This window comes from Elephas maximus, chromosome 1 (genome assembly GCF_024166365.1).
Source record: "Elephas maximus indicus isolate mEleMax1 chromosome 1, mEleMax1 primary haplotype, whole genome shotgun sequence".
Lineage (NCBI taxonomy): Eukaryota > Metazoa > Chordata > Mammalia > Proboscidea > Elephantidae > Elephas > Elephas maximus.
The window spans coordinates 105991339-106013343 of NC_064819.1; the positions used below are offsets into that span (position 1 = coordinate 105991339).

Here is a 22005-nt window from a genome sequence, read left to right on the forward strand (position 1 = left end):
GGGGCACAAACCAGGCACTCGTACACTCTCCCCCACTGCCATTGGTGGCAGGAACATAATTGTCTCCATCCAATTAGTCATTTCAACACCTTCAGCCATAAGAGTTTTCCTGGGGGACCAGAAGCAGGAAAGGGGGGCCTTAGAAAAATGGGACACGGAGATATGGGCTGGGGCACTAAACCATTTGTTTTTCTATAGCTAAGATGGTGTGTGTGTGTGTCTGTCTCTGCTGGGTGAAATATTAGGGTCTGTGCTTCAGGGTGGAAAGGGGATATCTAATTGAGAGGGACGAGAGGAGGGGTGGAGCATTGGGAAAGGTTAGACACCGGGAAAGGCGTCTCTAGCTCAGAACCTTAATTGGATTGCTGGCTCTTGAGTCCCCCTGCTGACGAGTGCAAAAACTGCAGGTAATCAGGCCACCTCCCCTCATTCCACCAGCTTTCAACAGGTGTTACTGAGCCCCCCTCCCCACCAGCACCCCGGATTGGGTGGGGTGTGCATAGGGCCCAGCCTTCTCTGCCTGGGAGGGCAATATGCTGGGTCCAGGAGGAGGAACTGCTTCACGGCCTTCTGCATCCCTGTGCCCAATTCCCAAGGCCTAGGAGAGAGGCTGGGAGACTGGGACAGTGACTCTGATTGGCTGTGAGTGATGTCATTTCCTGCCAACCACAGTCCTGCCTTCTTTTGGAGACTGCCAGGCCTTCTTGAGGTCACCTGGTCCAGTCTCCAACCTCCAGGCCAGTTTGGAAACTAGGTTTTGTAAATGATAGAGTTGTATACAAATGTAAAGGATTTTCATGATTATTGTTCATGGCTTCAATCACACCTACTTTACTATTACTTATAACTTAATAACTACATGCTAATATTACATATTAATGTAGGGCCTCATTTCCATAACTTCCCCCTTGGGGGCAGAATCCCACTCGCCTCCTACCTTCCCTCCTGTTTCCTTACCTGCACCACACCCACTGCAGTTTCTGCTTTTCTTCAGATCAGGAGCAGAAGGTTTGTTGACAACCTTAAACCTCTCAATGACCATTATGCAGCCACCACGCCCTTTGGCCTTCCATACTACTTGCATACTCTCATCCGTACTACTTCCATACTCTCATTCATACTGTCATCCATACTACTTGCGTACTTTCATTTATACTCTCATCCATACTTCCTTCCTTACTCCCTTCAACTGGCTGCCCAGCCTTGGTCATCTCACTGGTGTTTCTCCCTCCCAGTTCTTCACCTCTGTCTCCTCTCACCTGGTCTGGGTTCCAACCAGAGGCCAGACTGGGCTGGGCTGGGGGAAAGTGAATGACCAAGTAGGTGACCTTCCTGTAATAGCAGTGCCTGGCTGCTGCTTTCACCACCTGAGGTCACCACTGCCTGAGTCCTCCCTGTGGCAGGGCAGAATCTATCTCAGCTTGAGGTCCACTTTGACCCTCAGGTTTATGCAGTCAAGCTTCATTCGTGTTTCTTGGGAAATGTGCCCTGTTGACACCCAACTATCTTTCCTTCCTACCCCTTACTTACCACCCACCTGCCTTCCCCTGCTCTTCCTCTCCTTAATTATTTTGGCTTCCTTCCCTCCCTCCCCCATCACCCTTTCTGGCCCCTGCCCTGGAGATGCTGTCCACTTCAGACCAGGGCAGGAGGGTTGGGAGCAGGCGTGGGCCAAGCCAGCTGCCATTTATTCGGGGACAGAGCTACCATCTGCCAAGCTGATGGTCCTTGCCAGCCCTCCCCTGTGTCCGTCCCTTCCCCAGGCCCATGTTGTGGGCCCGTCCTTTTGTTTACGCAGCCCCCGCCAGACCCCTTAAATTGCCGTTAATGTTTCAGCGTAACGAATTAGTCTCTCATCACGAATCAGGCTTCGAAATGAGGGAAAAAAGCCCCAGTGAGGCCATCCTCGGAAATTGGGGTCATTCTCATTTGCAAAGCAGAGGATCGGAGCCCCGTAATGCGGGCAAATTTATTCCGAGGCAGGAGCCCCGGCGTGATTAGGCCCTTTGTAATTATCGCTCCAAGAGATTCCACTCCAGTCGCCCGCCTCCCTCGTGGATTAGCAAGTGAGTCGGAAAAATACACAGGATTTAATTAGAGGCAAATTAAAATTGGTAATGAAATCGGGCCAGTTGCAAGTGGCAAGAGTTGGAAGGGAGAGAGGGAGCGGGGCTCTCCAGGGGCACGGGCTGCCCGCTCTGCCTGCTTTCTTCCCCGTTTAGAAATGTAAAGAGGAGCTGAGGATGGGAATGAGGCAGGCGGGGGAGGCTGAGGGAGGACAGGTAATAGGGACAGGGACACAGGCAGGCAGGAATGGTGATGGCTGGGGATGGAGGTAGGGGGAGTACAGGGACAGGACTAAGGGACATGGAAGGTAGTGGGTGGATTAGGGCCCTAGCCCATGCTCCCATGGGGGAATTGGGCCGACACCCCCACCTCCGGCCCTGCGCTCACCCAAGTGTGTCCTATAAACCAGATGACCTCAATTCCTGAAGTTACCCTGCTAGGAGGAAGTGGGAGCGACAAGGTGACTTTTCCTGTTGTCTCTCTTCCTGCCTTACAGCCGCTAAGGCCACACTCTTCTTTCTGCTAGCTTATTTATTTCAACAAGTATGTATTGGGCCTCTACTGTATACCTCGTGCACTCAATAACTGTTTGCTCTGAACCATGGCTCGTAAGCCATGGCTCCCAGACTCCCAGGGGTCCGTGAAGTACAGTGAGGGCTCATGAGTTCTTTCCAAAACTTTTAAAAGCTTAATGGAAATCCTGTGTGTGCCTGAGATAAGGTGTCCCTGGCTTACCGAGACGCTAGGGCCCTGCTTTGGGCGGGAATGCTATCTTGTGCTGATCAGAAGACCTGAAGAACAGCTACGTGTGTTATTGATCAATAACCATGGGGGAACAAATTATTACTAAGTAGATACTGTTCAGTTGGTAGAAAGAGTTTTCCAAAATGTGGCAAGGAGAAGAGGGGGTAGATAATAACGTGGGCTGTCAGTGGTGAAAAAGCTGGGAGCCTTGGCCTTCCCCTCAGACTGACCTCCTGTCAGCCTAGCCCCTCAGCCTGCTCAGTCCTGGGATCGGGGAAGGTGAGCTGCTGCTGTGTGGGACAAGGACTTCCCTGTCTATGCTAACCTGAGCTGGGGCGGCGGGGGGCGGGGGGCGGCCAAGGAAGCCACCTCTAAGCATCTAACCCCCTCTTTGCTGCACTCCCCAGAATGCCGTGCGTCACAACCTCAGCCTGCACAAGTGCTTTGTCCGCGTGGAGAACGTCAAGGGTGCTGTGTGGACCGTGGACGAGCGGGAGTATCAGAAGCGGAGACCACCAAAGATGACTGGGTATATGGGCTACCCCTGGGCGGGTGCACTTACCCAAACATGAGGCAGGTCACACACCACCCCATGCCTCTCCAGGTTACCATGTGTGTCACATCCTTGCTAGCTGGGAGAGTGGGGGTGAAGGGAGAAGGGGCGGAGGAGCCCAGCACTTGGGGAGAGGAGCCTGGAGTCTGGCTATGACAGAGGATAGAAGGTGGACACCTATGTCCTATTCTGTCTTCGCTCCTGACTGAGGGAGGAGGCCAAGGGGGACCTGAAACTAGAGGGAGAGAGGTACAAAGTAGTCATGGCTAAAGCTAGGACATGGGTAGAGGCCAGCCAATGGGGCCATTGGTGAGGGGGTTGCCACCCCCAGGGCCCGTCCTCCCCCAGCTCAGACAGGTGCCCACAGTTATCACAGGATGACTTCACCTCTCTATTTTATACAGGAAGTAGGCCCGGAGAGGGCAAGGGGCTGGTGGGAGGCCACACAGCAGACTCATAGCCGAGCTGGGCCAATGACCTGGTCTCTAGCCGCCTAGTCCTGTGCTTTCTGCTCTATAACACAGCATTTTATATAGAAACTGAACCCAGGAGAGGGTCAAAATCTCTGCTGACATCCCTTCTAGCACTAGTGCTGCCTCCTCCCCACCCCAAATACCCCCACACCAGCCACACTCTTGCCTCTGGAGGGGGAACGAGAGGTCTGAAGCCTGTTAGAAGGATGTGTCCCTGGGTGCCTTAAAGCTTCCTTCTCCACTGGCAGGCAGTTGTGGGTGCTAGGGCAGGGTGGGGGCCTGGATCAAGGAAGGGAAACCATCCCTAGTAAGGGCCCCTATGCACTGGTTACCACACCAGGTATTTTCATGCCTCAGGTTAACTAGTTACTGCAGAGTCAACCTCAACTCATGGCTATCCCATGTGTGTCAGAGTAGAACTGTGCTCCATAAGGTTTTCCTTGGCTGATTTTTTGGAAGTAGATTGCCAGGCCTTTCTTCTACAGCACCTCTGGATGGACTCAAACTCCAACCTTTTGGTCAGTAGCCATGCCCATTAACTGTTTGCACCACCCACGGGCTCCTTATGCCTCATTACCCGCTTGAAATGGGGAGACCGGGGTTTAAACTGTACCTCTGCATCTCACCAGCTGTGTGACCTTGGGCCAGTTCCTTAAGCTCTTCTAGACTCCATAAATTGGGGTAATCCCTTTGGAAGTGGTAAAACCTTGGGCCGTTGCTTCTCCTGACCCAACTCCCTAACATGCTTCATGCAAAAAAGCCTTTTGTGTGGAGGAGACAGGCTGAGCACAGCATGGAGAGAGTGTGGATTTTATGAACATGGGACGAGCCAGGCTGTGACTCAGCCTTGTGGAACATGGGAGAACAATGCCAGGAGAGGTGTGGCTTGAAAACAGATCTGAGGAGGGGTCCCGGTGCTTCCACTTACCAGCTGTATGACCGTGGGCACCTTACTGAGCCGAGCCCCTGGGAGCCTCACCTGTGAGGGTGATGTCTGCTGCGCCACAGCAGTGTGAAGATGAAGTAAGACCGAGCATGCACAAGACTGGCACCTCTCAGGACTCTGCAGATGGTGGCCAGGCTTGCTCTGGCCTCAGGGGTCATTGGGAGGCATGAAGACAATGAATGGGACAGTACCCCGCACAGAGTGGGTCCTTCATGAGGGAACAGAGATGGGAGTGAGGAGTCAGAGCCTGAGCGACACAATGCTGTCTTCTCTCTCCTCCCAGGAGCCCTACCCTGGTGAAGAACATGATCTCGGGCCTCAGTTATGGAGCACTTAATGCCAGCTATCAGGTGATGGGGCCCCTCAGAGCCCATCCACCTCCTCTGCTTCCTGCCGCCTTGCTTTCCCTCCAGCACACTCTGGGCCCCACCTCCACGTCTGGCTTCTTGTCTGGGTTCAGATGAGGGGGTGAGGTAGAGAGCAGGGAGGTTGGCCTAATCAATGGCTTCTCCTTCTGTGGCTCCTCTATTTTCTGGGAGAGGGGCCAAGCCAGGCCCAGGGTCCCAAAAAAGCTGGGAGGCAGCAGGTCAGAATTCTGGACTTCATGGGGGCACTGTGTTCGAAAGGCTGAGTCTGAGCTTGAGGGAGAGGGGGGGTTTGCCAAGATAGATCTGCCAGTGGGGCTAGCAGACAGACAGACAGACAGACACACAGACACACAGACAGACACACACACACACCCCTCCAGAATCTCAAGGGGATGGAGAATGGATGGGAACTTAACTGGATGTGCCCTTCCCCGTGAAGCCTGCTGACTGGACCCAACCCTGTGCCCCTCCAGGCCGCCCTGGCCGAGAGCAGCTTTCCCCTCCTCAACAGCCCTGGCATGCTGAACCCCGGCTCCACCAGCAGCCTCCTGCCCCTTAGCCACGAGGACATGGGCGCCCCCGTGGAGCCACTGCCCAGCAATGGCAGCAGCAGCCCCCCTCGCCTCTCCCCACCCCAGTACAGGTGAGCATACAGCACAGACCACCCCCCAGTGCCCCTGTAACATCTGGGGGAAGAATCTTCTCCCACTGCAGGTGGATGTCCCTGTTTTGTCATTCCTGCCATACCTTTCCTCCAAGGACTAGGAACCTCTCCCTCCTTGTCTCTCATTGGTTCCTTCTCCTCAACTCCACCATTCCCTCCCCCCTTTCTTCCTCTCCCCCTCCTCTCTTCTCCCTCGTCTTTCTCTTTCCCCTCTCTCCTTCACTCTCTCCTCTCTCCCTTCTTATTCTCTTTGCTCTCTCCCCCTTTTTATTTCCCCCTTCTCCTCTTTTCTTTTTTTTCCTTCTCCTCTTCCCCCTCTCCTCTTCTTTCCCCTCCTCTCCTCCCTCTTCGCTCCCCCTCTCCTCTTGTTTCCCCTCCCCTCTCCTCCCCTTCCTTTTTTCTACCTCTCCTCTCTCTCCCCCCTTCCCTCCTGTCCCTTCCCCTCCCCTCTCCTTCCCAGCCAAAGGCATCTCCATCCGTCTATCCCCCTTTCTTTAACAAGACCCCTGGGAGGAGATCAAACCTAAGATGTCAGGCCCCAGTGGCTTGGGGATGATGGGATCCTGGGAGGCTGGCAGTTCTGGGCCATGGATACCCCACTGTGCCCCAGCGTTCTAAATGGGGTTTCTGGAGTGCTCCAGGGAAGGTGCCCTTGGCACCCACATCATCCCTTCTGCCACAGCCACCAGGTACAGGTGAAAGAGGAGCCGGCAGAGGCAGAGGAGGATGGGCGGCCTGGGCCCCCCCTGGGCCCCCCCAACCCCAGCACTGCGGGACCTCCAGAAGACAGGGATCTGGAGGAGGAGCTACCAGGAGAGGAACTGTCCTAAGGGCCTCTAGGGACAGGCAGGGCAGGGGTGAGACCCTCCCTCCCAGAACCCAGGCTCTACCTACCCCCACTCCACAGCCCCTCCCAAACCTCAAGGCACTTCCAGGACTCAGAAGGGGGGGGCGCTCCTGGGCCAGCAACTCCCAATGTGACCTGCCTGACAGAAGCTCCTGGGCAGGGATGGCCCTGCCCCCAGGAGACACAGAACCCCTGGTCTGGGACGGGTGGAGGACATGGAGGGCCCAGACCCCTCCTCAGACCCTCCCCCGCATCTGGATACCCTGCCCCCCCAACCACCAGCAGCAGCAGGACCTTCCTTCCCTCACCAGCTCTCCCCTAAATGGCCCCTCAGCGCCATGGAGACCCGCAGGCGGGGCTAAGTCACCCCTCCCAGACCCAGGGCCCCCAACCCCGCACCTGGCTCTGGCAGTATTTTCTGGCCAGAGGCCCCCCCACTTCCCTATCTGTGCTCCCTTCTGCCTTCTTTTCTGTACTGTGAAGAAATAACTCCTTACCCCCAACTCCTACCCCGCCCTGCCTTGGGTGGGGGAACTGAAGTCTCCAGGAGAAACGGTGTGCCCTGTGTGATCCATGGGAGCAGAGCTACTTAGCTCCAACTCCTGCCCCTGGCCTGAGGTGGGGACCCAGGCTGAACCAGGCCTGTACCCCTGTTTGCTGGGTACTCTCTGGCCACACCCCACGCCAGGGAACTCCCCAAAAGGCCCGTGCCCGGTGGGTTTCTGGAGGTGGAGAGACCGAAGCAGTGGAGCTACCACTGAGGCCAGAGTCGGGGCCAGAGATGGTGCCAGGGCAGCATGAAACTCCCAGCCTCGACAGTATCCACGTCACAGGGGGAACGGCAAGGCTGAAACGGGGCTTGAGGGGCAGGTGGGATTAAGATAGTGGCTGCTGTAACCAACAGGTCACCCACCCCTAGCCTGCAGGTCCCCCCATTGCAGTCCTTCTCTTACCCTCCCTCAGCACCCCTTCCTGCCCTCTTCCCCCCAGTTAAACGGATGACCAAAGACCTTTCTTAAGCCGGAAGCAAAAACCAAAACTTTTTGTTGGCTTTTTCCTTTGTCGCCTCCCGCACACCCTACTTTCCCAGCTCCCCACCCTGGCCCCAGGCTGGAAGCCCTCCCTCCACTTAAGTTATTGTTTTAAACCAAAGTTTACAGTGTCTGTTGGTGGCCAAGACCCTCTTCCTGCACCCCTTCTGCCCCCCACCCTGAGGACTCTGGGACTCAGCAGAGGCCGGGGCCCTGCTCACCTCCCCTCTGCTCTTGTGCAGCCCAGAGAGGGGCTGTGGGCAGCCTCAGCACCCCGCAGGGTTCACGTCCCCTCGTGCAGTAGGCACCTGAGCCCTAGTCCCCAACCCTGGGCTGCTTCCTGGGGGCTCTCCAGACCCCTCTATAGGACCAAGTCCCCCATCACGCTGGAAGTGTGGATTCCAGTAACAGCTGGAAACAAAGTGAGACCCTCCACAGACCCCCTATGGGGGACCCCAACTTAAGGCCGAGGACTGGGTGTACTCATGCCTGTAACACCCAAGGCCAGGACCCTTTGCTGAGAAGACACCTTGGATATTTCCAAGATCCCCCACATACACCCTTTCACAAGGCATCCCTCCTGAGTGGCAGGGGGCCCGCCGCCCCCCTCCCCATGTATTCCCCACCTGTGTTCCGTTTGACCAGCACAGAAATATTAAACATCCTCTATTCACCGGGCCCTGCGTGTGTCACCAGGGTGAGGGAGGGGAGGGCTCCTGCATGGCTGATGTCTGCCTGCAGGTGAGTGGTGCTGGGTGGGCAGCGTAAGGGGCGTGGCTTCTGCTCCAGGGCGCTGTCAGCCTCCAGGCTCACAGAACAGACCTTCCTCCAGTCTCTCTGGCTCCTTCAGCACACACACAGCACTGCCCCCCACCCCCACCCCCACTCCTCATCTTGCATTCTTTTGTATTTTCTTTCAAACCAGGTCTCCTTGTCAGTTTGTTTTTTCCCAGGATCATAACTCCTTGCCTTAGTTCTCTCACGGGTTTCAACTCCAAGCTCTTGCCAGGGTGTTTCCAGCACGGGAATAGGTTGCTTGCAGGATACCTGCTGCAGGGCCACTTTACCTTGGTCACCACCCTTGGAGGCATTTGCCCCCATGCCCAGGTGCCCACTGGGGAGGAGGCCTGGATAGGTGTGTGTGTGCATACGTGTGCACACGTGGGGGGGGTATTGTGATATGGTAGGTGGATGCTCACACACCCACGTGGCACACGTATGTGCAATGATTGTAGTACTGGTGGGCCCGGGATGGGAAAAGGGGTTATTCAAACCCATGCAAAGGGGGCCCTGGGCAGTTAGGAGAGAGACGGAGTCCAACCAAGCTGACAGCCCAAGGCCCTTCCTGATATCTCCCTTAGCCCCACCATGTCAGTCCACAAGCCTCATTCCACGTTAAATCCTGGCTTCCCCCTCCACCCCTTACAACAGGGGGGCCCTCTCCCCACCTCTGAAACCTCAGTGCCCGTTCCCAGGGCTGCCATTGGCTCCTCAGCCTTTTCTGCCAGCTCGCCTCTTTCAGCACCAGTCTTCTTAACACGCCCCCCTCCTCATGGGCAGGTGTTCCCAGGCCTCTGTTCTCAGGGGCAGGCCCAGAAAGAAGTATGCATGGCAGGGTGGTGGTGGTGGTGAGGGTATTGAGAAAACATCAGAACTGGAATCAATCACCACGCAAATCTCTACCAGACTGCTGGAACTTTCCAAAAGCCAAATTTGGGGGGAAAGTGGGGCAGGAAAGAGAGAGTAGGCTGCTCTCGGGCTGGCTTCTGTCCTTTCCATCTTTCTCCTTCTCTCTCTCTCACACCATCTGCTCTGCCCTAATCCTCTGCACATTTGGGTAGAGGCTGGGATGAATTCCCTGTCCCCATTTAGAGAGGGCACCTCAGGAGAGGCCAGATAAGGCCAGGAAGCCCGTCGTGGAGCCACAGAGTGCCCGTCCTACTGGGCTTACCCCCAGACGCTGTGTAAAGAAGTAGCACTGCTGTGTATTGTAATCCGCCCCTCCTGGCCTGCAGCAGAGGCTGCTGGGGCCTGTACAGTAGAACTAGCTGCATGTAATCTGTATGGACAACGGCATTCTCAACAATGCAATAAAATAATTACCCACAATTTTGCTGCTGCCGTTTCCCCTCCCCCTTTTTCCCCTCTGGGGACCCGTCAGCCCCCTAGAAAGTCCCAGAGAATCCAAAGTACTAAGCTACCAGCTCCTTTACTTCACCACTGGAAGCAAAGGGTCCTTTCTACAGGCTGGTTCCAGGGTCATCCTTTCCACAACAGAAACTCTAAAAGGACAAGACTGTACTCAGCATCACTCTCAGGACAGTCCTGCCAGCAGTCTAACTTCAATTTCTTCTGCTTTAAGAGAGTCTTTTTTCCTTTAGCCACGTTTCCTATAGCAAATGTCTGGTCAGTACATTTGGAGGTGGGGTGAAGGTCTATCTTGGGCATAGGCAGAGGAGATACTCTCGCAACATAAGGAACAGGGGGCTGGTGTGGACCATCACTCTCTGTGTGCGTTGGACTTGCAACTCAGTAATAAACTCATTTATCTTACTGATCTGACAGATCCCACCTGGGGTAACCTGTCCCCCATTATTACCTTCTAAATAAGGGCCAATCACCTCTACCCTCTTCCAGCCATGCTTTGCTGTCAGGAAGTCCTGCATGCTGTCTAGCCTTTCTCCTTCTTACTGTTGTTTGCAGCTATTGGGGCCAGGCTGGTAGCTCTGCCTGGCAGCTCCTCCTGGTCTTAGCATTTCTAACCTGATGGAGAAAGGGAAGCTATCTTTGGAACCTTCTCTCAGGGTGCAAAAAGGCAACTCCAAGCTGGACACTTTGAAGGTGGGATATGCCTCACTCTGGGCTCTGTATCAAGGAGCCTGAGTGGCGCAGTTAGGTGCTCAGCTGCTTATTGAAAGGTTGGTGGTTCAAGTTCGCCAGAGGTGCCTTGGAAGAAAGGCCTGACAATCTATTTCCCAAAGTTCACAGCCATTGAAAACCCTATGAATGCGGTTCTACTCAGACATACATGGGGTTGCCATGCGTTGTAATTGACTTGACAGCAACTGTTTGTTCGGTTTTTTTCTGCTTTGGGGCTCTGCGCCTGGCAGAAGTCCCCCTTCCCCTCTTAGAAAGCGCTTCTACCCCTACGTTCACACACACCCAAAGGCCTTTCACCATTGGCCAGCAGAGGGCGCTTTAGACAAAGCCAGCCTTTGGACAAGCTTTCCCATGAGTGGAAGGGGTAGTGGTATTGGGAGTGTGGAGGTGGGGGGACCTCACCTTCCTATGAGAACTACAACCCCGTGCCCCAGAAAGCAGCCTCAGGGCCAGGTCAGAAAAGGGTCCATTCTGTTTGGGACTTCCCAGACCCTCCAACTCCTACGAAGTATTCAAAATAGAAACTGGTGAAGGCAAGAAAGATGAGAGATCCAAAGGAAGACATCTCTGGAGACTAGCACACCAAGCACAATGAAGGGCTAAATAAATACTTTCGATAGTGATAATACTAACATTTAATGAGCTCTTATTATATGCCAGGCACTATTCTAAAAGCTTTACATTTTATTTAATCTGCACAATGACTCTGAGTTAGGTACTATTATTTACCCCCATTTTACAGATGAGGAAACTGAGGCACAGAGAACCAAAGAGGTTAACTGAGATAAAGCATTAAGAATGAGGAGACTGTGGTTTACAGTGGGGAAAGGGAAGAGGGAGGCTCTGTAGTTTATCCACCCCACCCCTGTTTTGGAGACTCCCAGTTGGGAAACTGAGGTACAGAATGCCTCAGAACGAGGAATTAGACACCGGCTTCTGGGGCTTGGAACAGTCACTAAGGGACAGAAGTAACTGGAGGAAGAAGGCTGAAACACCCTTTAAAAATAAGCAAACCGGGGGACTGTTCTGATGCAACAGGGAGTCAGAGCAGTGGAAACAAAGAGGCCCTTGTCGAAGGTGAGGAATTCACAATGACCACACACACACACACACACACACACACACACATGCTGATACTCAGATATGTTTACGTTAAGAGACCTCTTCAATCTTTAAAGCCTAAGATTGGTCAGGGACACACAGACACGTAACAGTCTCAGGGTCATCCCATCACGCAGACACGCAGACCTGGGACCTCCTAAACTGGTCTGCAGCCTGCCCGCACCTCAGGATCAAAAGTTTAGAAAAACACAGCCCTTCCTTAGAAGGTGGCTATGGTAGCAACCAAGGCTGAAAGGCTCTCTGTCCCAGCCAGGAGGGGCCGGACACCAGCTGTGGGGGGCTTACCACCTTCTGAAGACAGGCCAGATAAATGGGGTTGTGCAGTCCTGGGATGGGACAGCCAGCAGCAGCAGACTTCCTGGTCCTCACAGCACCTGAGCACTGGGCAGGGGGGGCGGGGGGGGCTTCTAGCCCAGACCCTCACATCAGGCATCAGTGTCCCTACTGCCCTTAGGCCTGCAATTCAGAAATCAGCATGTCTACACCAGGCTGCTGCTGGGCTCAGGAGTATGCCAAGTGCAGGGGGTCGTAGTGGGTGAACACCAGAAGCCCAGGATGGGTCTCTGCTCTCAGACAACTGATTCACTATCTGGGAAACAGAATGAGATCTGCCAAGCGCCATGTATAATGGGGGAGTAAATACAGGCCTTGGAATTACTCTGACGTGGGTTCAAATCCTGACTCTACTACTCACTGGTCCTGTGCTCTTAGGAAAGCTTCTTGACCCCTCTGGGCCTCAGTTTCCTCATCTGTAGAATGGGGTGGCACAATAATCTCTACATCACTGGCTTGCTGAGAAGATTAATGATATTCAGTTGATTCTCATTATTTGAAGGACTTACGGTTTATAAAGTCACCATGAACACTGAATTACCAAACACTGAACCATTATTCCTTGGGGAATACAGTTAGTTTCCCTCGAGCCTCTCAGCACATTTTCATCAACTGATCAATACATAACCTTGTTTTATTTGTGTTTCTGTTTAAAGACACCTTATTTGACATATAGCATTGGATCATTAACATTGAGGTCATGGCCAACAGCGTTGTAACTCATGCCCAGAAGAAGCTTGTCTAGCACATATGTTTTCTCCACAAGGCACATCACAGCCTTCTTGTGCTGGGGGATACTAGACAGCACTTCAGCATTATGCTTGGGCACCATTTTCAACAGCAAAATTGCCAGCAAAAAGCACAAAAATGTGAAAAACGTGGTAGTAAATAGACCGTGAAAAGACACTTGTTTACAGTATGAGTTGAAGCAAGAAGGCAGAGAACAATTGGGTACGTGAACGTGGAGAAACTTTTTTTTTTTTGCCACTCTTCACATGCCTGTGAATGATTGCAAAAATTCATGAGTATTGATTTTGGGGTTACAGACAAATTTTAGTGAGTAGGTGAATTTGGAAATACAATCAGCAAATAATGAAAATCAGTTGTACATAAAAAGATGTCTGGGACATAGTAGGCCCTCAACAGGGCCTATTAATATTAATAAATTCGTATCTATTAATAAAATGCCGTCTTGGGTGCTGATTACTATAGGGAGTCAGGGACCAGAGTGTTCAGTGGGGACGAGTGTGTCCTGGAGGACTCCCTGGAAGACAGGCTGGACATGGGGAGAGGGAATTTACGCAGGAAATGGAGAGACAAGAGAACCTTCTAGGCCTATAGAGGGGCTGAGGTGGAATTTAGGGAAGGTCAACATGGAGAAAAGAAAGGATGAAACGGAAGTGGGAGAGGCAGAGGCAGTGTGGTCAATGGGACCAGTCTGACCACAGTCAACCGACATTGGCATCTTGGGCACTGGGCTAGGCCTCAGGCAAGTGAATTACTGTGCAGTTCTCTTATCTATAAAGTGGTGATAAGAATCCCTGACTACTAAGAAGATTAAGGGGAGAACTACATGGAATTGTGGACGTGAAGCACGTAAACCAGGTCTGGACCTGTTGGTTCCCAGCAAGTCATGATGATGAAGCTGTTGATGAAGATGAAAAGACATGGTGCATGTCATCGAATGGGGGCAGTGATGGTGCAGTGACAGAATGCTTGCCTTCCATGTGGGAGACCTGAGTTCGATTCCCAGCCAGTGCACGGCATGTGCAGCCACCCTCTGTCTGTCAGTGGATTCTTGTGTGTTGCTGTGATGCTGAAACGTTTTCAGCAGAGCTTCCAACTCAGACTGACTGGGAAGAGAGGCCTGGTGATCTACTTCCAAAACTCAGCCCATGAAAACCCTGTGGATCACAACATGATCTGCAGCCAATCATGGGAATGATGAAGGACCAGACAGCATTCCATTCCATTGTGCGTGGGGTCTCTATGAGTCAGGCGCCGACTCGACAGTAGCTCACAACAGCATGTCGCCAAGAAGCTTACCTCCAGAGGGGGACAGACCTGCACTTAAATCAATACACAGTGGATTTGGCAAGGACCAAATAAGTGTTTCAAGCACCAAGTGCTATAGCATTCAAAGGTGCTCAGAGTAGGCTTCTTGAAGAAAATAAGATTATGACGAGCCTTGAGGAAAAGGTAGGGCTTAGCAGGAGAACTTTCCAAGAGGGGAAATAACTGAGAGAAGGCAGGGGTGGGACTGGTGAGGACATCTGGGGAAAGCTAGGAAGGCCAGAGAGGCTGGAGTACAGGGAGACGATACTGGAAAGGCAGGGAGGGACTGTAGAGGGCCCACAGGCCAACCTGGGGAACCAGCGCTCAGTCCTCAGGCTGGAAGCAGTGGGCCCCATGAGAGGGTTTAGAGCAAAAGGGTAACAGGATCTACATGTCTGGGGAAGAAAACAGTTGTGGGGAGAATAGGAGGACCAGGGCTGTAAGGATCATTTAGGAGAATATTGGGATTGTCCAGGTGACAGGTAATGAAGTGCCAAATAGGGAGGTTGCTTTGGAGAATGACACGGGGAAGCTTTTTGCACAACAGAATGAAAGATGGGACTGGCTGACTGCATGGGAAACAGGGAGTTCTGGAATGAACCCAACTGGCTAGATTCTAAATGTCTATCCACAGGAGAAGGGGTAATTCAAGTGTGGCAGTTTTCCAATGGAATATTATACTGTAGTGAAAATAAATCAGTAGGAGTTACTGTATCACTGGGAAGAATTTGAACAAAAAAGAGAAAAGTAAAATGGAGGAAAGACACAGAGAAAGTGTTGCCATTTACATCATTTTTGAAACCAACCCTAATGGTGCTATGTATTACTTAAGGGCACACATACATGCAGAAAACATTTAAAGCTGGGTGAGGGGAACACAGGGGTTCATTATGTTGTGATCACAGAGGTACCTTTCTATGGCTGTGTCATGGATTGAATTGTGTTCCCCCAAAATATCTGTCAGCTTGGCTACGTCATGATTCCCTTGTATGATTGTCTACCATTTTATCATCTGATGTGATTTCCCTATGTGTTGTAAATCCTATCACTGTGATGTAATAAGATGGATTAGCGGCAGTTATATTGATGAGGTCTACAAGATTAGGTAGTGTCTTAAGCCAATCTCTTTTGAGATATGAAAGAGAGAAGATAGAGAGACGTGGTAACCTCATACCACAAAGAGAGCAGTGCCAGGAGCAGATTCCTGCACTGGGATGCTCCCAGACCAAGGGAAGACTGATGACAAGGACCTTGGTTCAGAGCTGAGTGAGAAAGAAAGCCTTCCCCTGGAGCTGGCACCTGGATTTGGACTTGTAGTCTACTGCACTGTGAGAGAAGGAACTTCTCTTTGTTGAAGCCATCCACTTGTGGTATTTTCTGTTATAGCAGCACTAGATGACTAAGACAGGCTAGTGTATTTCACTTAAAAACAGGAGAAGAATGATTCCAAAGTTTGACTCCTGGGCCACAGGGAGGAGTCAGTTCCCTGGGGCTCAAGACATGGAGCACTGAACTGGGCTTGCAGGGGTACCAGGACATCAAGCTGTCCCCACACAGAGGGGGCGGGGAGATGGATGTGGGTGACACACACCTGGGTCCACACACCAGGTCATGAGGGAAGAAGTTGGGCCATGCAGGAAGGCAGGAATGCTCAGTAGGCAAGGCGTAAGAAGAGCCAGGGGAGAGAGCAGTCCTGAGGCCAGGGGAGGATGCCAGAGGGGCCAGACACTGCAGGGTTCATGAAATCAAAGCCTGAGAGATGGACTTGGCAACTGGAGGTTTCTGGCACCCTAGGCTAGAACAGTTTCCAAGGAGAGCGAGGGTGGAGGGATTATAGGTTAAGGAGGAAGCACTGGTATAGATCCGTCTTGCAATGAATTTAGTAGCAAAGGGAGAAAGTGAAGACGCCCCCACCAAGGAGTAGACAGGGGGGAACACAGCCACAGAATGGTCAAGAAAAGGTTTTATTATTAATTTTCTCTGCTGTAATGGTTTTATATCTATTTTACGGGAAGTGAGGAGAGGGCAGAACGAGATCAGGTTGTAACCTCCATGAGTGTGTGCACACGCACACGTACACACCTGTCCCTCCCTCCCCATCAGACTAGGCCTTTCTCGTACATCTCTCTCTTCCTCATTATCTCCCCCAGGACTTGGAACAGAGCTCTGCTGAAGAGCTTTTCAGGAAGAGGGGTGGGAGCCCTCTCCGGGAGGCGGAGTCTGGAAACAATTGTGGATCTCCTGACTGGGCAGGGGGAGTCGCATCCACAAGGAGAGGCCTGGATCTGGGCCTGGTGACAGTCAAAGGGGAGGAGGGAAAACTACACCGACAAGGTAACTCTGACACATGAGCTACAGTTGGAAGGACACGAGTGGGTGAACAGGAGGTAGGAGACAGCAGCGGGAAGGGGAAGTGGGAGGCGAGATGAACTGATTGGCCCCATTAGACTGGAAGAAGTTGATCCTGAGTCCTTCACCCTGCAGGGCCTTCTCACCCACCTTCACCCCTTCCCCATTACGCTTACCACCCCTACCCAACTGTCCCCCTGTTCACACTTATTTCTCTTCTACTCCCTACATCTACCATATTATTATGCAAATAACACACACCTCCGTTTGTTTGTTGGACGTGCCCTCCCCCCAGGAGGCACCCCCATGAATGCCTGCTACCATGCCAGTCCTCTTCCACAAAAAGTTGCTGTAAAAAACAATTAGCACAGCAAGGTTACAGAAATACCTCCAGGGGGAGGGGAAGGCCAGCAAACATACACAGAATGTGCACACTATTTGTGTAAAAATACGTAACTCTTTCCTCATTTTTCTCTTGCTTCCTGCTTCCCCAATAATACTCTGCTGTGAGGCTCCCAGGTCCTTCTCCCACAACCTACTCTGGTCCTCACCCGCTACACCTTCACCACCACCTCCCAGGCCTGACCCAGGCCCAGGTGAGTTTCATGATTTTGCTTCCCTACCAGAAAATTGGAAACCCTGGTAGTGTACTGGTTAAGAGCTCCAGCTCCTAACCAAAAGTCAGTAGTTCAAATCCACCAGACGCTCCTTGGAAACTTTACGGGGCAGTTCTACTCTCTCCCATGAGGTCGCTATGAGTCGGGATCAACTCAACGGCAACGGGTTTAATCACTCCAAGCTGGCTCACTTATCTCCCCCCGTCCTGGAGCATATCCTCAAAACCAAAAATGCACTGCTGTTGAGTCGATACCGACTTATAGCTACCCTATAGGACAGAGTAGAACTGCCCCGTAGGGTTTTCAAAGAGTACCTGACAGATTCAAACTGCTGACCTCTTGGCTAGCAGCCGTAGTACTTAACCACTATGCCACCAGGGTTTTCAGGAGCATACACTAAATACACTAGCAATCCACAAATCTTTATTGAGCATCACTATTTGCCCAGGCTGGTGCTGGGTTCTATGGGCACTACTGAAAGCTGTTACTAGCCACAGACCTTGCCCTCATGGGGCTTATAGTACAGTTGGGGAAAGAAGGCTGATACATAAAGAAGTATGATAAGTCAATATAAGGCATCCAGCAAAAAGAATGTTCTCTACTCTTTTTTTGCTGTAAGCGACTTTTGATATAGGGAAGGTTCTTCTTAAGACACTGCCAAGGAGTTTAATTATTTAAAAAGGTCTTCCTATAAAAATTTTTTTTATTAATATGGTGACATTGAAGGCAGCGGCATAGAAAGGAATAGAAATAGACAAATAATGAAGTATTACTATAAGATCGATTATTCATTCATTCAAAATTTATTGAGAACTTACTGCATACAAGGCACAGTGATTAGCCCTGAAAGCACAAGATGAATAAGACACAGTCTCTCCCCTCAAAGAGCCCTGAGGACAGGAGACATGTAAGCAGAAAAATGGCAACACAACATTCAGTTTAGGACTGGAACCCAGAAAAGGGTGTGCGCAGCTTCCTTGTGCTATCTAGGGTTTCATGTCAAAAGCAGCATTAGAGCTGAGTCTTGAAAGGTGAATAGGCAGAGGGAACACGCAAAGACACGGAGTCTGAAAGGGACCAATGTGTTCAGAAGGATAGAGCCCAGCAGCAGTGGTAGGATAGTTAAGACCTGGAAAGGTAGACTGGAGTCATATTGTGGAAGTTTGCTTGCCCAACTCAGGCACTTGAACACTTTCTTCTAGATAAAATCGTTCTGAGCAGGGGAATGACATGGCTATAGCAGTTTTTTTTTTTTTTTTTAATGGATTTGGCGGGGGGAGCTTGATGGGAGGGAGACCATTAGTAGGCCTGAGGTGTGAGAAGGCTGATCTGGATAAAGGCTATGAACAGTGAGGAAGAGAAATGAAAGAGACAGCATAATGGAAGAAGAAACAAGGTGAGACTGGTTTCATAAATAGGAGGCAACGGAGACAAAGGTGCAAAGAAGACCCTATGGTATTTTGGTTTGTTTTTATCCTTAAAAAATCAGTTGTTTTATTGTGATGAAAATATACCTAACAAAACATATGCCATCTCAACACTTTCTACATGTACAATTCGGTAATATCAGTTACATTCTTCAAGTTGTGCCAACATTCTACTCTATGATTTCAAACCTTTATTGTAAACAGGAAGCCACCGGCAGAAATCAGGACATATGGAGAAGTTTATTTTGTGGTAAAAGATGAGAGGATTGGTCTGGGTCAAGCTGAATTTGAGTTAATAAGAGAAAATCCAATTGGAGTGATTTCTAATTAAAGATGGTGGATTAAACGCATGCATTTATTGTCACACCCTCCTGAAGACCTCCTAAACTATAGTAGAGGAATTTTTTAAAGGTATAGACTCATAGAGACAAATAGAACAAAACAGGAGACACCAGCAACAAATCTTGGAAGCTGGAGAGAAGATGCAGAGAAAGCTCTAAGCCAGCAATGAGGAGAGCTGAGAGGCAAACTACCCTACATTGTATATATCCCCTGTCCAAGGTTCAGGAATCGGTGGCCAGCACTGGTTACCTCTAGAATCTAAAAAAAATCAAACTGGTTAAAAGTTAATTCTCCAGATACCCTCCCCCATCCGTACAGGCAGGCCCCTCCCCCTCCCTCTACCACTGCAGATGATGGGAGATGCATTTTCTGGAGTAAAACAGAGGGTCTTTGGACTGGGGGACACTTACGTAGTTGAAGCAGGGATACTATAGGGGGATTAAGTGAAAGACAATGACATCAAGGGTTCCCCAACGGCCAGGGTTAGCAAGGCCCACCCATGGACGCAGAGCTTCCAACCAGCATTTTAGAGTCCCATTCTTCCATAGGAAATCCAAGAATCACCAGACATGTGGGGAAAGCATCTAATATGAAAAAGCAGAGGTCAAAACAAACAGACAAAAAGCAACTTGAAGGATGCTTCTACGCAGATAGAGGCAAACTTCACCAAGAAATTCAGTTATTCCCAGAGAGATATGATACTGCATCCATGAAATAAGAATAAGATGCTATAAAGATGAATATTCAGAGAAAAAAAGAGCTCTTAGAAATTAAAAATACGATAGCAGAAATGAAAACTACAATAGGTTCAAAGTTAAAGAAATCCTCTCAAAAGTATAGCAAATAAAACAACAAAGAAAAATAGAAAAGATAAAATTAGAGGACCAGACAAGGAAGTCCAACATCTAAATAACCAGAGATTTAGAAACAGAGAAAACAGAAAAGAGAACATCACCAAAGAAGTAATTCAGGAACATTTCCCATAATCAATGACATGAGTTTTCAAATTGAATAGGCCAAAGGGTGTATGAAAAAGTACCCTTGCCAAAGCACACCATTTTGAAGTTTCAGAACAATGGAGAGAGAGAGAAAAAAAAAAAGATCTTCCTATAAACATCTAGAGAGAAGAATAAGTCACATTAAAGGATCAAGACTCAGAATGGCACTGGATTGTTCAACAGCAACACTGACATAGAAGAGAATGGACCATTGCCTTCAAAGTTCTAAGAGAAAGTTATTTCCAACCTAGAGTTCTATGCCCTGTCAAACTATCAAGTGTGGAAGTAGAATAAAAATGCTTAGAGACATGCAAATTCTCAAAATAATGCACCATGTTTTTCCACAAATAAGACACCCACAAACAAACCACGCAGCACAGCTCGATTACAAAAATAGCAAGGGAGGTTGCACGGTTGGCCAAAAAAAAAAAAAAAAAAGGTATAAAGTGCATTATTTGCATAAAATACAGAAATTCTCATTCACTGTTTCTCACAACAGGAGGGTGAAGAATGTGTTCCACCCAAAACTAGAAAGAGAAAACAGAGGACCCAATGTAAGAGGCAGGTGAAAGGGATCCCATACTAGGAGTAGAAGGAAACCATATCAGACTGGAGAAGTCAAAGGGATCTGAAGAGTTCTCTCCAAGAAGATGAAATACATAAAATACCTAAAATTTGATATTGTGATATCCACACTACTGGGGAAGATTTTGGGGTTGAATTACTAATATGTATAAAGAAAACTAAACAATAATTAACTTTAGAGAAAACAAAGTGTTGAAAGTAATAATACATTGAATGGTTTAGCTGCAAGTAACATTTAGTTATGGTAATGAAAACACTGAATTCCAATCTAACCAAGAGTATAATGTAACCATATTTGTGAAATGGGGGCACAGGAAAGGATTGCTGGAGGAAGGTTATGATCTAGAAGGTGAATAAGAGAATTTAATCTACATCTTCTACAGTGAGATTTTTTAAAATTTTTATTGTGCTTTAAGTGAAAGTTTACAAATCAAGTCAGTCTCTCATAAAAAAATTTATATACACCTTGCTATATACTCCTAGTTGCTCTCCCTTTAATGAGACAGAACACTCCCTCCGTTGTCTATTTTCGTGTCCATTCAGCCAGCTTCTGACCCCCTCTGCCCTCCCATCTCTCCACCAGACAGGAGCTGCCCACATAGTCCTGTCTGTCTACTTGATCCAAGAAGCTCACTCTTCGACATTATCATTTTCTATCCCATAGTCCAGTCCAATCCTGTCTGAAGAGTTGGCTTTGGGAATGGTTCCTGTCTTGGGCTAACAGAAGGTCTGGGGACCATGACCTCCGGGGTCCTTCTAGTCTCAGTTAGACCATTAAGTCTGGTCTTTTTACTAGAATTTGAGGTCTGCATCCTGCTTCTCTCCTGCTCCCTCAGGGGTTCCCTGTTGTGTTCCCTGTCAGGGCAGCCATTAGCTGTAGCCAGGCACCATCTAGTTCTTCTGGTCTAAGGCTGATGTAGTCTCAGGTTCGTGTGGCCCTTTCTGTCTCTTGGGCTCATAATTACCTTGTGTCTTTGGTTTTCTTCATTCTCCTCTGCTCCAGGTGGGTTGAGACCAATTGATGCATCTTAGATGGCAGCTTGCCAGCTATAGTGAGAATTTAATTGGCATCTTAGATGTAAAAATCAAAAAGTAACAGTGCAAGTCTCTTTTCTACAGATATGATGCTGAATATCAAAGGAAAAAAAACAAAAACCCATTGCCATGGTGTCGATTCCAATTCATGACAATCCTAAGTATTACAGAGTAGAATTGCTCTATAGCATTTTCTTGGCTGTAATCTTTACAGAAGTAGATCATCAGGACTTCCTTCCTTAGTGCTGCTGGGCAGGTTTAAACTGCCAACCTTTAGGTTAGTAGTCAAATGCAAACTGTGCCACCCAGAGACGTCCAAATATCAAAGAACTCATCTAAGAGAATTGAAAGTGGTTATGCCTGAAGATCAGGAACAGGGGAACAGGAGAGGCCAAGAGACCGCTGCTTTTCTTAACAAGCCTGGTAGAACTAGTCAATTCTATCAACTACGAGCACGTGGCCCTCTGTCTTATAATTCCTTGCTTACCTGTCAGCCTTCGCACTAGAAGGTGAGCTCTACCAAGACAGGGAACAGGCCTATTCATCTTGTTGCTCTAGCACCAAGTCCA

At 49.9% G+C, this 22005-nt stretch overlaps 1 protein-coding gene across 7 annotated transcripts in view; it reads left to right on the plus strand.

The window, feature by feature from the left end:
- Positions 1-22005, plus strand: part of FOXP4 (forkhead box P4) — an 82988-nt gene that overhangs the window by 47689 nt on the left and 13294 nt on the right. For 4 of the 7 annotated variants that reach the window (XM_049891639.1, XM_049891633.1, XM_049891627.1 and 1 more), the window contains exons 14-17: positions 3219-3340; positions 5067-5133; positions 5625-5794; positions 6498-10323. In XM_049891639.1, the coding sequence (XP_049747596.1) occupies positions 3219-3340; positions 5067-5133; positions 5625-5794; positions 6498-6645 (507 nt within the window). In that variant the 3' untranslated portion in view covers positions 6646-10323. Of the gene's footprint in view, positions 1-3218; positions 3341-5066; positions 5134-5624; positions 5795-6497; positions 10325-22005 lie in introns of those variants that run through there. The other 3 variants (XM_049891650.1, XM_049891624.1, XM_049891658.1) reach the window with 3 other exon arrangements.